Genomic DNA, 16194 nt, shown 5'->3' on the forward strand with positions numbered 1-16194 from the left:
TGGAAATAACAGATAATACTTATTGAGGATTTTTCCATGCACCAGGCATTATTTTATCTGATTCTCATGATTCCACAAAAATGACACTATTATCATCCTTTTTTATAGAAGAAGAGTTAGTAGTAAGTTGCCCGAAGTTACACAGCAAGCAAGATGGCTGGGATATTAATAACACTTGCCATGGCCCTCTCCCAGGGCTTATTACAATGATCGGTCAGCAGAGAGGATATAGAGTCCGTCACCCATTGTGAAGGGTTCTAAACATGTGTGATTATTAATAAAGATATAACGGATTATTCAAGGAACAAACAATTTACAATATATGAAGTCAAGGACTAACCTACAAGGAATATTTACTCCTCCTCAAGACTGAAACCATCATGTATCAGTACTTCAATACTCTGGGACTGTCCATCTCATCAAGATAAAACGGAATCACATTTTAATGTAGGTGTTTTATGCGGAGCAAAAGTAAAAGTCCCATTAAATTCAAGACATATTACATTGATTACTCTCTGGATCTATTAAACCCCATGTCATTCGACAGAAGAAAATTGGGTTAGTTTGTCACGATATTTCAGAAGGCTCTATTGATTTTTATTTCATTTTCAGTAGTTTCATTAGTTTTAGAGAAGCTAAAAAGACTTTTGCCTTTTACTGGGGGGAAAATTCCTATATAGGATTTTCGATAAATAAAGTACATCTATGTTCTTGGTGATATATTTTTTCTTTGATGGGTGCATGTGAATCACGATATGAGGACAATAATAAAAGAGGAAGAAGGGTGAGTGGAAAGGGTACCGTAGGTTGGAATAATATGGTCACAGAAGCAAAGACAAAGATTAACTCTCAGAGCCACTGTATTTCTCTTTCTCCCACTTTAAGTCCATGTGAACTGTGGTCAGAAATGATTTTGTGCAGGGAACTTGGGAAACGAGCCCTGCCTTTGTTACGACAAGAAGCCCATTCGCCGTTGTGTGGAGAACATATCTTGCTGACTCTGTAATCCTATACCTTGCTCTTGCTCTGTAATCCTATCTTTCCTCAATAAACCTTGTTTCGTGCTAAAAACAAAAGAAAAATGAGCCCACTGAAAAAAAATGTTTTTAAGTTTATAGAGTCTGATGGTTTTTTCCTACGAGAAAACTTACCTAGATTTTTTCAAAGGAGGAACAGGAGGGAGAATAGGATTATGAAGATTATGGGGAAGGGGAGAAGACAGCAAAGATAAGAGAGAAGAGAAGGAAAAAAACCCCACAGGGTTGTCTGTGAGTTGAAGCTCTGAAGCCAGTGCTGTTCGGGGCACCTTTCAGATGAGAAGAGACACTGAGTGATGGGACAAGGACGTCACAGGAAACAAAGGAGAAAAGGCACAATGGAGCGGATAACGGAGGGCCCTGCATGTCGGTGTAGAGAGTTTGCTATTTCTCCAGCTACAAGAAACAAGCCTGTCCTATTTAACTAAGCAAAGAAGTGCAAATGCTGGTTACCAATCCACTCAAACGGCCTACATTTAGCACACAATAGATGCCAGGGATCAACTACAATGAGCAATAAGTCAAAGTCCAGTGATAGTCTATGGCCACTTCTTTTTATTTATTTATTTATTTTTAAAAGACAGGGTCTCACTATGTTGCCCAGGCTAGCATCAAAGTCCTGGGCTCAAGTGATCATGCTGCCCCTACCTCCCAAGATTATAAGTGCCAACACAGTGGGTCTATGGCCATTTCTGGTCCTTAGCTCCTCCTACCCTAACCACAGCATCTTAGCGTCCCAGCTAAACTGAGAGATCACAGGAATCAAATATGGCTTGCTAGGACAACTCCCAGAGGAGATTTCTTTCCTACATCTACTAAAACAATCTTTATGAAAGGTATAAATCAAAGCTACCTTTGATTAACTCATGTATTTTACACATTTAAAAAGTTTTATTTGCAGATTTCAGAGTATCAAATAACTGCCTTTTCATGTTCATTGTTAAAACAAAAGCAAAATATAAATGATTGCATAATTCAATTATCTTTATATTGACTATGGGAAAAAACAGACTATCAATTTTTATATATTACATTTGCTGTATATTATATATATTCCACTCTACATAACAAAAACAAAACTTCCTGTCTGAGCATGTCATATGCAAAATATTTTTTTTTTTTTTTTAGGTTATGTAGCTTTTTCAAAATGATCTAATGCTCATGGCTGGAAATACATGCTCATCCTTGAAAGATATATTAAAGACTATGAACTTTAAGAAAAATAAACTTTCAAAATCAGTACAGGTTTTGTATGTATTCTTGTATTGATTTTGAGCAGTAAACACATTAAGGCAATACCTGACATTGTATCATACAACCACATCTTTACTGTTTATCCCACTCAGGTATGAGCCCACGAGGGCAGCACCTAGTCATGCCAGCGCACAGTAGGCATTCTAATACTCAATGAATGATTAAATACACATAATTTATGATCTGAGGAATTCTTGTCAGGAAACCATTTGCACTTGACACTTCAATGTCACCCTTATCAGATCACCCCCGCTCCTCCACCATAACCGCACAATTATTACATGTTGGAACGCAGGCTTGAAGGTTTAGGAAGAGAAATTAAGTGGAAGTAAAAAGGGATTAAAGTAGCTGAATGACAGGCGACTATATTTACAGTTAAAAGCCCATATTCAACGCAATTTCCATTCAGCTCCATTTTGCTAACAAGATTTCATCTCTCTCAGATGGCACAGGAAGGTGAAAAGAACAGGGAGTGATAGACAGGTACGGGCAGGAAAGCCCCAGGCAACTGAAAGAAGTATAATTAAATTACAGGGATCTAGTCTGTGTGGGCCAGAATTTTAGACCTAATATCCTAAATAAAATAACCGAAACACGAAGGCATAGTAAGGCAAAGAAATACAGACTTTGCAGAAATAAAATAGCTTACCTGCTTTAGAACTTCAACTAAAACTAAACAAAAAATGAAATCTACTGCTAAGTCTCTCCTTTCAAGAAGATAATCTCTTTCACGTTGCTGTTCATCCCTGAAACAAGAACCCAAAATTAGCATTGCATTGTAAGTTTTAAAATAGCTATTGGCTAGCAGTTCGTGTTGCTTACTATGTTCCTACATGTATGGTGTGCTATAGCAATTGTTAGCATGAGGTTTTTAAATAATCCAGTGTATATATTACATGTTCTCATGTTCTTTCTCTTTTCATACATTGGGCATTTACATACACACTTCACTATTATATCTGTCGGCAATTAAACTGAATCTAAAAGAATTAGTAATAGAAAGAAAAATATTTTAAGTTTCATTTAGAAAATCTAGCATTGTTCCATATTTGATTACTAATTTTTATATTAAGAACTGAAACAAAAGTAATAAATTTTATAGATGAAAATACAGTACAAGGTTAACCTTTTCACAAATCTACATTGAAAAATCACAAGTAGCACTTACTAAAGGCCAATATTAAACCAGGGGCAAGCACCTGACCATAAGTAGATGTTATATGTGATGCCAAGATCTCTCTAGGGAATTTGGAGGAGGAGAAGACAAATTTCAGGATTTGAACAGCAAGCAGAGTATAACAGCACTAGGATAATACAGGGATTTCCCTGAAACGACGTACATTTATTACGTATCGGTAAGAAATATAAAATTTTTATGAATCAAAAAAATAGTAATAATTCAGGGTTTTGGCAATTGCTTCCCTTCATAAACCATATAAATAGAACCTTCTTTGAATATTGTCTTAACTTCTTCTGTGACTATTAAAGCTCCTCACTGAACTGCTAAAATGACACTCCTGAAATTCACTTTTGAACCCTACCCAGTGATGGGTACTGTAGGGCTGCACCTCATTTTTAACTGGTACTTTCTCTTGTTTTACAGTTTAAGTATGATCGACCCTTGCTCCCTTACCACCACCTTCACAACAAAAACAATCAGTGCGTATCGCTTAGGAACCAAACAATAACAATCTTCAGTGGATAACACCATCACCACCTTCACTGGAAGTGCTTCAATTCCAGGAAAAACAATGGAAAACAAACCACTTACCCCTTAGACTTTGTGCTAGATCGAGGCCTGTACTCGTAAGACTCATCTTCAGTTCCATTCTGGCGTCGGTACCAGTCAAACAACGTGCGAAGTAAGGAAGGCAGACAGTGCTCTGCTACTGAGCTCATAGAGCTTATCAACTGACGACACAAGAGATCACCAGAAGACAAAGTGTAACATCAAAAGTACCGCATTCTTAACTCTACTAGCGATCATTTACAAATGAACAGACATACTGACTCAGATGCAATAAATGTGTAACAGGCCCCTTTGAACAAATTTTAATGATCCCTATATAATCTTCTCCCTTAACTACTAGACCTTTTGAGTTGTTTCCAGAAATGGTGGATTTTCTGCAGGACAAAGGAGCTGAGATTCTAAAGGACTCTGGGCAGACTTCCCGATGCCAAGGTTCACCATCCCTACAACCTGCCCTAGTTAGTTACACGGTGACCTGCTCCAAGGCCCCAGGCCCCTCCTTTAAAAGCCCATGATCTCCTTTAGTGCCGCTGGATTTGAGGCAGCTTCTCCTGACAAGATAAGACGTCTACAGTACTAAAAATTCCTTTCTTCCTTGAAAGGAAGCTTTCAACGATGAGACAAATCCTGTTGTCTCAATCATTGGATCTATGTGCATCAAGCGACTAAACCTAGACCAAAACCCCCTTGGGCTTTTGACAACAAACATGTTTTAAAATTACAAAAAGGGTCAGGAGTTTGGCCAAGTAATAAAATCAGGTCAGCTAAGTTTCACCCGCTATTAACCTTTATCTAAATCCACAATTTCGCTCAGTGGCTTTCAATCTTTCTCCTGCCTGCCTATATGCCACTCACCTGTGTGAAAACACACCCGTCAGTAACACCCCTGATTACATAACATGGATACCTCCGGGAGAGCTGCCACAAATAACAGCAGAAAACCATATTTACTTCCTGCCCTGGCAACTCCTCTGTGCTTATGGGAACCAACGATTCTAAAATGTTGCCACTACACATAGATGAAGAGACGTACAAACAAAGACGACTACGTTAAGTGAGAACTGTGGGGAAAGCTCCACTTTACTAAGCTACGACACCTAAGAGAGAATTACAAGCACTCAAGCACTTAAGGCTTAGAATGTATAAATGGGCAACATAAAGATAAGTGTAGTGCGATAAACTGTTATTAATTTTGAAACTACCTGAATTCTAGGAGAACAGCACGGATTCGCTTTGTGAATGAACCCAATTTCAATGAGCAGTCCCTAAGGTTACTCTTCATCTGAAGGATCCCAAGAAAAACCTTCTCTCTTCACAAGAATGTCTGTATCTGATTTGACCCATTGGTCACAAAATTAATATTTCAAAACCAGCATGTGATCAAACATGCTTCATTCTATCGACTTATTTGAAAAACTATGCGTTACAGGAAGACTCAAGGTCTCTTTCGGTTCCATGACTACAGGAAGAGTCGGTTAATGAAGGTAAGTTGATATCTCTGGAAATCAAACATTTAATTTTCCTATCATTTCCTTTTCTACAAGCAACTTCAAACTGTACTTCATTCAGGAAATTGTTAATAGAAAAGAATGAGACAGTTTATTTGACTCTGTAGGCTGTTCTCTTTTTCAGTACTTCTAGAGACTCCTCTAACCATCCTTTTATTGTAAAGTACCATAATTTGACAGGTAAATAGTCCCTAATAAGGAAAATTAAGTAAAAACAATATTCTGCTTTTATTTAACCACTTTTTAAAATTTATACTACAATGTACAGTGTGACTCAAAGGAAATCCCTTTTTAATACCTAAAGAGGGAAAAATAAAACACCATCTGCTACTGTCAACATAATACCAAAACAGTCTACACCACGCATAGCTTTATACTGTGAGGGGAAAAAAAAGAGGCTATGAGGCACAGTCATTTATAATTTTTATTAATCATTTACTTAAGATTTCCATTTGTCACTTCACAAATGGAAAAATTTTCCTTAAAATGTTTAATCACATTTGAACCCCCTTAGACATTGATTAGGAAAGCAGACTCACGATGTGAATAATCTAAATAATTTCTGTAAAGGCACAGGATTTGAAAACTATTGTATAAGGTGATCTTATTACAGTACGATCAGAGGACGTACCTTCCCATTTATGGTTTCTTTTTAGATCAGTGGCTATTTACTAACGCATGCTGTGAACACAGGTGCCAGACCACCACCCTTGGTGATTCTGATTCAGCAGAACTGGAGTGGGATCCAGGAACACAGTATTTCGAGAAGCCTCTACCAGGTAATGTTAACCAGTCTTCTTTATCAAATCAATTAGCCTAACATGAACATTAACTTCTATTTCTTAGATACATAATTTTGAGTAAAGCAGGCCAGGAATACTAGATGGTAACAAAAAGCTAATATGAGTAATTGCTTTTTTCAAATAATCAACATATAATAATAATTATGATAAAATAACACTTGATCCAACATTTAATCTTAGCAAGAGGAAGATTTACCATTAGAAAAATATCACATAAGGTGTTAGATGTTGGTATTCTATTTGAATACATACAGGCTCTGAGAGCCCCAACAGAGAAAAATATTAAAAGGTAAAATATTGTCACATAAAAATTGTAGCAGTTGGTACACAAAGACTGAGGAATGTAGCTGAAAACTTTCTAAGAAAAATTTTAAAAGGGCACTTTAAAGAGATAAACAATGAAAAGTAAAAAAGTTTTCAAATGCTAAAATGAACTGAAATCAATAAAGTTCACAGCTCATTCTATTACTTGTTAAAAAACAAACAAACAAACAAAAGAACTACCACTTCCAAAATGAATTTAGTATGTGAGGGTATAGAGGATCACTAAACAAAATAAGGGAATTTCTTAAGATTGGATGTATTTGGACCAACTATCATGATGAACATTTTCTTTCCAGGAAAAAATATCCCCCCAAAATTGACATACCTGGTCAAACTGAAGATCTTCACCCCTCTGAAGAGATCTGGACAACAGCTTCTCCTACAATAAAAATATTAAAAAATAAAGTATAAATACAAACTATTAGAAATCTCCTAATATGATAAACAGTTTAAAATTGTGAGTTGGTGTTGCTTTTTTTTTTTCATTTATAATTATGTTGTTTCGAAGAAAGGAAAACCTTTACTTGGCCCAAGGTCACACGACTAGGATTCGATGCCCTCATCCCCAAGTGTGGCTCTACAGTCAGAGCTCTCAGCCAGATCCTCTCCAAACCAAAGAGTGGCAGCGTCACGAGGTCTCCCTCCGTGACAGATTCGGTTCAACAGTTCTTAGATTACAAGCTTAAAACTCAACACAGGACTTATTCAGATTCAAGCTCAACAGTCAATAGCATGTGGTGTTCATTCGTTATTTCTTTTGCTGATCGATTGCTTCCACTCGTGTTTACTGAAGAGCAGCCCAGTAGTGCCGTGATTATGAGCACGTCCCATGTAGCCAGATGGCCTTGCTTTGACAGCTGGCCTGACACTTCTAGGTGAATGACCTTAGGCTGGTGACTTACCGTCTCTGTGTTTCAATTTTCTCATCTGAAAAAACAGGGCGATTGTCAAATACTGGTATCAGTAATACGCTAGTTTAAGAAAAAAAAAAAAAACGAGAAGCTTTCCATTTTTCTCCGTACACTATGATAGTTCAAAGAAGTATGGAATTTTCTAGTCCTAGAAACCATGAAAAACAAGCTGGTAGACTGTCTGGAACCATCGCTTAGGAAAAGTAGTTTCTTTCCTCAAAATTTCCCCTTATTATTATATTATTTAGAAGTATAGCCACTGCTAAGTCAATTCTTCTATTAATAATTTGATAATTTCCTAGAGTTGAATGATGGTTGATAGTGCTGACTGTGGGCAAGGCACCATCTCAGCATTTGATACATTAACTCTTGTCTCCTTACAATTTTTTTAAGTCTTGAAAGTAAACTAACAATTCGGCACACCATGTACCAAGTACCTACCCTATGCCCTACACATGCTTTTCATCGTCAGTTCTGTGCTTATTTTGAAAATGGGAATTTATTTCAACATTAGAGAACAATTTGAAGATAACACAGATTTCATGACTTCCCCATGTACTTATGCACAAATTCACCCATGAGAAAATCCTAGGGTGAATGTAGAAAGTTGCACCCAGCGCAACTGATCTTTGCGGGAACACACAGAACACGCACACACACACCCTCGAGTGCCCACCAGGAGCTTCGGTTTAACACATCTTGCAAGTTACGCCCCCGTGCCTGGTGTCACAACTCCCCATCAGATTTCGGATAAGCCTCTTTCCACCCCTTGACAGTAACTCCACAAGCTGCAACCCTTCAGAAGCCCGCTTCCACAAGAAAGTTTTGGGTCTTTTTCAAGTTTCGTACTTATCTCAGTATTTATGCAGTTCTTAAACATTTCACATACACAAACGGTACAACCACCTTTGTGAGGTTGCTATCTTGTTTGTGTGTCCCTGAGCCCTGTGATTTTTATTGTGTTATTTGCATTGCATAGTGATTTTAGGAGCACAAACGTGACATCATAGCACAACTGACTGAACTGCGTGTCCGTGCCCCATCCTAAGCATGTTACAGACGTTATTTAACCCTTGTAACAATCTTATGAAATAGATACTATTATACTTAATTTAGGAAATGAGAAATCTGAGACACAAAGAAGATACCTGTCCATAGTCATACAGCTAGAAAGTGACACTCAGAATATGGCAGCTATGCTGTTACAGTCCATGAGTTTGCACAATGCAGTCTCTTACACAAAATTTCATTACGAACCTTTCTGAATTCTTTATCATTGATGTGACTTAACTGTTATTTTGAGTTCACAAAGAGCTTATCTTGAATTTATTTGCCAATATTCCTATTGTTTTTCATTTCATAAAAACGATGCTTTTATTTTTATTGATCCTAACTTTAGCTTTCTTATTAATAAATTTGGTGGATGACTGTTTTCTAATTTGGTGATTTTTCTAATTGATCTGCCAAAGACTAAAAGAAATTTGTTAAGTTGCCTATTCCTATTTTTGTTAATATATGTTCATTTCCAATAATATTCATTTTATATGTTTAGAATTATATCATCGGCATGTATAACAATCTCATAATTTGACACAACAACAAAAAGCTTTTAACTCCGTGATAGTTCAAATTTTTTTTAAAAGTCTACAACCTATAATGTAAGGGAAAAAGTATAACCGCTTAGCATATAATTAATGAAATATTACCCTGAGGTGAAGTCTAAGATAGTTATACCGTACCGTGGATTGTGTGCTTCAACACACACACAAAAAAATGTGATTTTCTTTTCCATTTTTTCTTGCTCCACTTCTACTGTGTGTGATATTTATAATTTATCCCCAGATTCATAAGAACCAGACACTCTCAGTGTTGGGGATATAACGGTGAGCAAAGCTTATAGGGAGAGGGACATTAGCTAGTCACCTTGATACACGATTACAAACTGAGGAAAGTGTCGCGAAGGAAAAATACAGCATGCTCCAAGACTACAACGTGAAAAGTCATCTAGCTGTGATGGTTAATGTTAGGTGTCGACTTGACTGGATTGGGCTAGCTAGTAAAGCACCGTTTCTCCATGCATCTGCGAGGCTGTCTGCGGAAGAGAGGAGCATTTGAATCAGTGGACTGAGCGGGGAGGATCCGCACTCGCCCAGTGCACATACCTTCCTTCTCTCCTAAAACCCCACAGAACAACAGTAAAATAACTTTTATAAGGGCTAAAAGCACAAGGACAAAGACCGTGGGAGAGAAGGTAAAAAGCAGACGAAGAATATAACTTATCTCACCAGTGACGACTCCTAAGCAGGACAGGGGGAAAGCCAGCAGCCTGTCCCTTCAGCCACTCGCTCATCTTTCACGCACGCTATTTACCAGGTGCGCGGCCCACCAGGCGCCACTCTAGGCTCCGCAGACACAGCCACGAACAAAAGAAAAGCAACTGCTGCCCTCGCAGAGCCGACGTCTACTGAGAGAGCAAAGGAAACGTGTATGATGATAGGTAGACTCGGGAGAGGAAGGTGGGGCGGGGACCAAGGTTTTCGAGATGACATGACCCAGGAGAAGATGACACTTGGCACAGCCAGAGGGAAGTGAGCAAGAAAAGGAAAGATGAGAACTCGGGCACTCTGAAAGTAAGGCGAGGTGAGCATGACAAAGAGATCGTTTAAGGAAGATTTAGACCCTGCCTTCCATTCCCCGTCCGCTTAGCCGGGCGACCATCCTCCACCTACCACAGAGGAGCTGCCTGTCTTAGGAAAGGGCAAAACAGAGAGATGCCGGCCGGGGAACGTGACGGCTGAAGACAGGGCAGCTAAGTAAAAATTTATATACTGAATATCAAAAGCCCCAGTCATTTCCCGATTCTAGCTCCCCAGAACGCTAGCAGCCAAAGCCTCGACTCTCCCACTCGTGGTACTGTAGGAACCTTCTCTGAGGACTCTGAGTAGCCGCCAGAAAAAAACCTGGCATCGACGGTCCATCGATGATAACACACTGAAGACCACAGTCCTTGGACACTGCTGTTTAGTGCCTCATTCTTAAACTGTAACACGTTCAAATAAACATGTGAGAAGCAAAACTAACGGAAAAATGCCGTTTTGAGGAAATAGATCACACAGGGAGAAGATGCCCTTTTAAAATACATATATATTTAATATTCTCAAAAAATAGTGGAAACTGCAGAGTTTTTAAAATGCTGGGCCTAAACCAAATACACAAGGTCGAAATCGGCAGGTGATTGGTAAAAATCTTTTTTCTCCTATCTTCTTTTCTAGTCACTGGCAATCTGAAAAATTAACAAATAAACTTGGGTATGCCTGGGTCATTCCTGAGGATCGACCCATCTTCTTTTCGGAAGAAAGAAATCTAAGGTATTGGATTGCATAGTTTGCAAGCTGCAATTTCAATCACTGATTGCCCTTCCTGAATCTTGCTTCTAAAATGAAAATGCAACGGTGGCTAAAAACCAAGCTCAGCTAACCTTAGAATGTTTTGGCCTTCTTCACCTGCTTTTATTATGGTTTCTAATATGAGGATAAAAAATGCCAATTCTCTCATTTTTTAGCGGTCGATTTAATTCTTTCAGCAAAAGCCATTGGCATTTGTGCTTCTAAGGTTTTCTGTAACCTCCTGTCTCGACTGACCATGAGCCATGCGCCAGCCTCCCTGCATCTGATAAGCCCTGCACGCTATTCTCTTTAAGAGACTCTGTAAGACTTTCATTACAGAACTCAGTCGTCCTGGATGGTTGTTTATTACCTAAAAGGGTTCAGAATAAATTTCAAAATAAATGAAATCACAATAAAAGCATCCGAAGCTATAATGTAAACATTGTGACAATATTAGATTGAATGTATTGTCATCATCTCATCTTGATGCTATGGATTTCCAATCTACCCAGACCTGGACATAAATGAAAACAAAGCACGCAGAGCTGCGACCTAGATAAGAAGTCATGTTGTTATATACAGGAGTGTAAAGGGTAAAATCGGTAAAATACGATGAGGACTTGGCGGTTTTCCTGGTGTATCAGGAAGAGTAAGCAGGGATGACTCTTCTCTCCTATCTGTGATGACGGAGTGGAAACATCTACGTTCTGATGGAATCCGCACCACCATTAACAATATTTTTATAACCTCATTTTAGATTATATAGCAGATGTCTCTGAAATTATCTGTTGAATGAATGAATAAAATACAGCCAGCATCAGACTATTCTAAAAGAACTATTAGAAGCTCTGGCTAGAATAATGACATCATGTTTTATTAGAAGAACAAAAGACACACAACACAGCTATGTTTCCTAAGGCTAAAATCAACGTAGAACACAAACCTTTACCAAGCACCTTCTCCACCGAGTATCCACCAACAGACAATGCTGCAGACAGAGATGAGAGACCTGGTTCCTGGTATCCAGTAACTCACATCGGAGGAGATAAACATGTAAGCAATTAACTATAATATGATATAATCATAATCTTAGAGCATATACAGATTTTTATGGTAGAACAAAGATTCGCTTAGCTTGGGGGAGGATCGCTATGTTAGAGGGAACATATGGGAAGTCTGGAAGGATGAGTAGATTTTTAAAAAAAAAAAAGGGAGTTAAAAGCATTTTAGATTGAGAGAAAAATAAGATTACCCACACCAGGTCAGAAAAATATATAGAGGATATTTCAAGCATCATAACATATGTCAAGACAGGAGAATAAGAAGATAGTATAAAAAGTTTAACAAGGCAATGAAGAGCCTGGAATGAACTTTCAACAGCGTGGATTTATTCCACAGCAATGAAAAGCAAGCAAGATTTTTTAAAGCAGAAGTGATGATATTCGTGTTTTAGATGAAGAAAAGGTTTCCCAACTACATACAATAGCTAAAAAGTCTGTCTTCAATCTCTTCTCCTTCTTATTGTTCGACCACTGTATTATCTATCAAAATAGCATTTACAACTCTTCAGAAACTGAGCCAAACATTTGTTTTCAGTTTCTCTCCTCCCTGCCATCGGCTCTATTCACAGAGAGCTTCCAACATTCTGCGAACATGCCTCACGAAAGTGTAAAAATATGTTCACTTGTTTATTGTAAGGATGTTTATGGCCTTAGCGTTAACTCACAGTATCTTCTAAAATTCCCTTTATTTCCTGTTATGTTTTATCTGTCTCCACAAATCCCACCGGTGAAACCCATTTTTGTTCATTTGTGACCTGCAGTAACCTACCAAAGTGGATTCTAAAGTCATTGTAGCTTTCTACGTCACCACTATCCCTTAATATTTTTTTCAAGTATAGTATTTCCTTTGGAAAATCTATATTATAATGATTAATACAAAAGTCAAGAAAACATTTCAGATTTGTAAGTCAGCTCTACTCACCAAGGGTTCAGCCATTACAACTTCAATTTTCTTTTCAGCTTGAATAGCAAATTCTGCAAAGAGGCTCTTGATGACATATTCACCGGGCTTGACATCTGGGTCAATCGTAATGTTTGACATGATGATGTTCTTCTTTCCCCAAGTGGAATGAAAGTTGGAAGAAGCACAATACTTATTCACTTTGCTGACTGGTGAGGAAGCTAAAAAGAAACGAAAGAACCCTACTTTAGCAATCAACTCAAAGAGGTCTCCCATAACCACCTTAATTAATATGCGTCCAGCCCCTAACCCCACCCAGATCTCCCAATCTCCATTTTTGTCTATTTCACTCGCCACCTGCTAACATGCTGCCTTTACAAATCTACAGTTTAGTTATACATCATGGTTATTATGTCCTGTTTCCCTCTCCACCCCACTAATGTGAATTCTGTCAGAACAGGGATCCTCTTTTGCCTTCTTTGTTCCTGGTGAATCCCAAGAATGATACCTGGCATATACTAGGTGCACAATAAATATTTATTGAATGAACAGACCTCAATCAGACAGTCAAATGCAATGAAGGAAATAAAACAGATGTGAATAAATGAAACAGGAACAGGATTAGGGGACTGAAAGGCAATACTCCTTTGGAAAACATGCTCGGGGAAGGCCTCGCGGAAGAAATTGCACTTGAACTTGGGCCTAAATGGTGAAAAAGAGGTAGCAAGGCAAAGCACCAGGAACAGAAAGCACAAGACTGAATGTGCATGTTGGAGAAATGAGAAGACCAGTGTGGCTGGAGCTCAAGGGAGGAAGCAGGGGTGAAGGGCCATGTGGGATGAGGTCAGAGTCATCAGTCAAGGAGCAAATCGCAGAAGACCTTTTAGGACCTCAGTTTATGTCATGGCCTATGGCCTGGAATATCCATGGAGAATCTGCAAGTTTGTACTTCTCTACCTCAACCTGGTCTCCAGACACTGCCCCTTCCACATGCTGTCATGTAAGTAACGTCTTCCTTGAAAGAGGAAGCAGAACACAAGTATTCAAATGCTAGATTTCTGTGTCTATGATTATAGGACGGTAAATTTGTTCTAAATATATACATTCAAAATGTTTAAGGAATTGTTCTGTCAAATTAAAAAAAAAACAACAAAACTACCCTACCAAACAGGTCAAGATACATAAATTTGTAAAGATAAGCTAAAGAATATTACAAACTGTTAATATTTTATCTAAAATATCTTTGTATCATACCAAGTTAAAATACATTATGTATTCTATTCTAGGACTAAAACTGTATAATAAAAACAATTCAAAACAAAAATTCACAGTCCTTTGGACACAGTGCACATTATCTTAAACAATGACCTGTTTGTTTATTCTGTTTCATGATCCAACATTGTGTATTATTAAAGGAGGGAATCTGTTAACAAATGTCATTGTGGAAAAAAAAGGAGGAGATTTAAAATTTTTATTAAAAATTATTTTGGATCATTAAAGACTATAATTTGTCTTAACATAGTGTATACAAACTACATCTTTTCCTTTAATTAAAATTCATAAGATTGTAACAGAAAGTTCCCCTGGCTTTAACTTTACACTACATGTAACTAAACAAGAACCCTTAAAACAGACCCAGGTACTTAAATTCTAAATTTTGATGAGATATCTTAAATTATATCTTAACCTTTAAACATTCTTTTTAAAAAGAAAAAATTTTAGTTAAAATGACCTCTCAAATAACTTGCCTTTACTGTCTTCTACTTCCTTAAAAATTAAGCATAACCAAATATTTCAAGGTATCAGAATGCATATGTTTAAAAATTTACCAATAAAGCCAAATTTTTAGGAAAGTCTTTATTTTTAAGTTATCGTCCAAGATAGTAACATTTCAAGTTTGAAAACTGAAACTTCATCTCCATAGTATTGGATTAGAAAAATAAATTATTTTTATAATCTAATAAGCAGAATGCAATACAGACATTTGAAATGACATTATCAAAAAATACCAAATGGCACAGGAAAATGTGCAAAATACAGTGTTAAATGCAAGAAGAATCATAAAATTATATTCATATATATATAACTGAAATAAAATTAGAAGGCAGGAAAAATATGTATGGTATATTATAAATACTGAGTTAATCACTTTCATTTCCATGCACAAAGCTCTTATGAAATTGATTAGAAAAAGACCCAGCCCTCAAACTGAAAACAGGACAAAGGACATGAACAAATTACAGAAGATAAAACAGAAGAGGCCGATAAACATGAAAATAATATTTAACTTCATTAATATTCTAAAAACAAAAATCAGATAACATTTTTCATTTATCAAAGTCATTTCCGCCAACTTTGTATTTTGTCATAATGTTTAGCCTTGGTAAAAGATATGTGAATTTTTCTCATTTCTGCTAATAGAAGAGAGACAGGGATGAGAACTCCAAGTAGGGGAAAAAGAAGGCTAGCTTCCACATTACTAGACTAACTTGATGTTACTAAAATTAAATATTTTATAATGCCAAGTAGTAATATTTCTCGACATGCTATTACAAAGTTTTGAAAAATTTACATAAGCTCATGAGAGAATAAACACATACTGTTAGAGTGTAATTCCTAAGAAGACAATTCAGGCTTGAATTAGAAATTGGAAAAACCCAATGTCATATCAAACATTCTTGGAATATAAATCTACTAAACTCTAAGACAGTGATAAGAATAAAGCCAAACCTAAATAATTAAAATTTGGGAATCTAAAAACTGGCATGCCTATTCCTTCTCTTAAAGTGCAAATAAAAAATAAATATCAGTACTTTTAGATGGCTTATTCTCTCTATAGCACTGTACTTAGTATATTTAATAAAACAATTATCATTTTCTTCATGCTCATAAGACTCCTATATCCTTACAAAATAAATTTAAATTCGGTCAAAAAGAAGAGACAAATGAGAAGAGACATACTGCATAACCCTTAAAGTGATATACATTTGGGTTCATTACTTTATAGCAGTGGTTGTCAGTTTGTTCTGCCTCCACTATGCTCCTATGCACAACATTCCAAATAGTAACATCCCTCAAAATAACAGTGGTTCTCAACAGTTGAAGTATTTTGGAATCCCTAAAGGTAGATACATGTAGTCTAAAATGACCCTGAGGCTGGGCATGGTGGCTCATTCCCAGTACTTTAGGAGGACGAGGTGGGAGGATCCCTTGAGACCAAGAGTTTCAGACCAGCCTGGGCAATACAGCAAGACCCCAT

At 37.2% G+C, this 16194-nt stretch overlaps 1 protein-coding gene across 1 annotated transcript in view; it reads right to left on the minus strand.

Annotated features, from left to right (window-relative positions):
- The window catches only part of FRYL (FRY-like), a 157322-nt gene extending 144172 nt beyond the window's left edge, over positions 1 to 13150 (minus strand). The window contains exons 1-4 of the mRNA XM_012639897.1: positions 12957 to 13150; positions 7002 to 7055; positions 4063 to 4202; positions 2941 to 3037 (exon numbers count right to left, since the gene is read on the minus strand). Coding sequence (XP_012495351.1) covers positions 2941 to 3037; positions 4063 to 4202; positions 7002 to 7055; positions 12957 to 13076 — 411 coding nt within the window. The 5' untranslated portion in view covers positions 13077 to 13150. The remainder of the gene's footprint in view (positions 1 to 2940; positions 3038 to 4062; positions 4203 to 7001; positions 7056 to 12956) is intronic.
- Between the last annotated feature and the right edge of the window lie 3044 nt (positions 13151 to 16194).

Source organism: Propithecus coquereli, unplaced genomic scaffold, assembly GCF_000956105.1.
Source record: "Propithecus coquereli isolate 6110/MARCELLA unplaced genomic scaffold, Pcoq_1.0 Scaffold143, whole genome shotgun sequence".
In the NCBI taxonomy this organism is placed as follows: domain Eukaryota; kingdom Metazoa; phylum Chordata; class Mammalia; order Primates; family Indriidae; genus Propithecus; species Propithecus coquereli.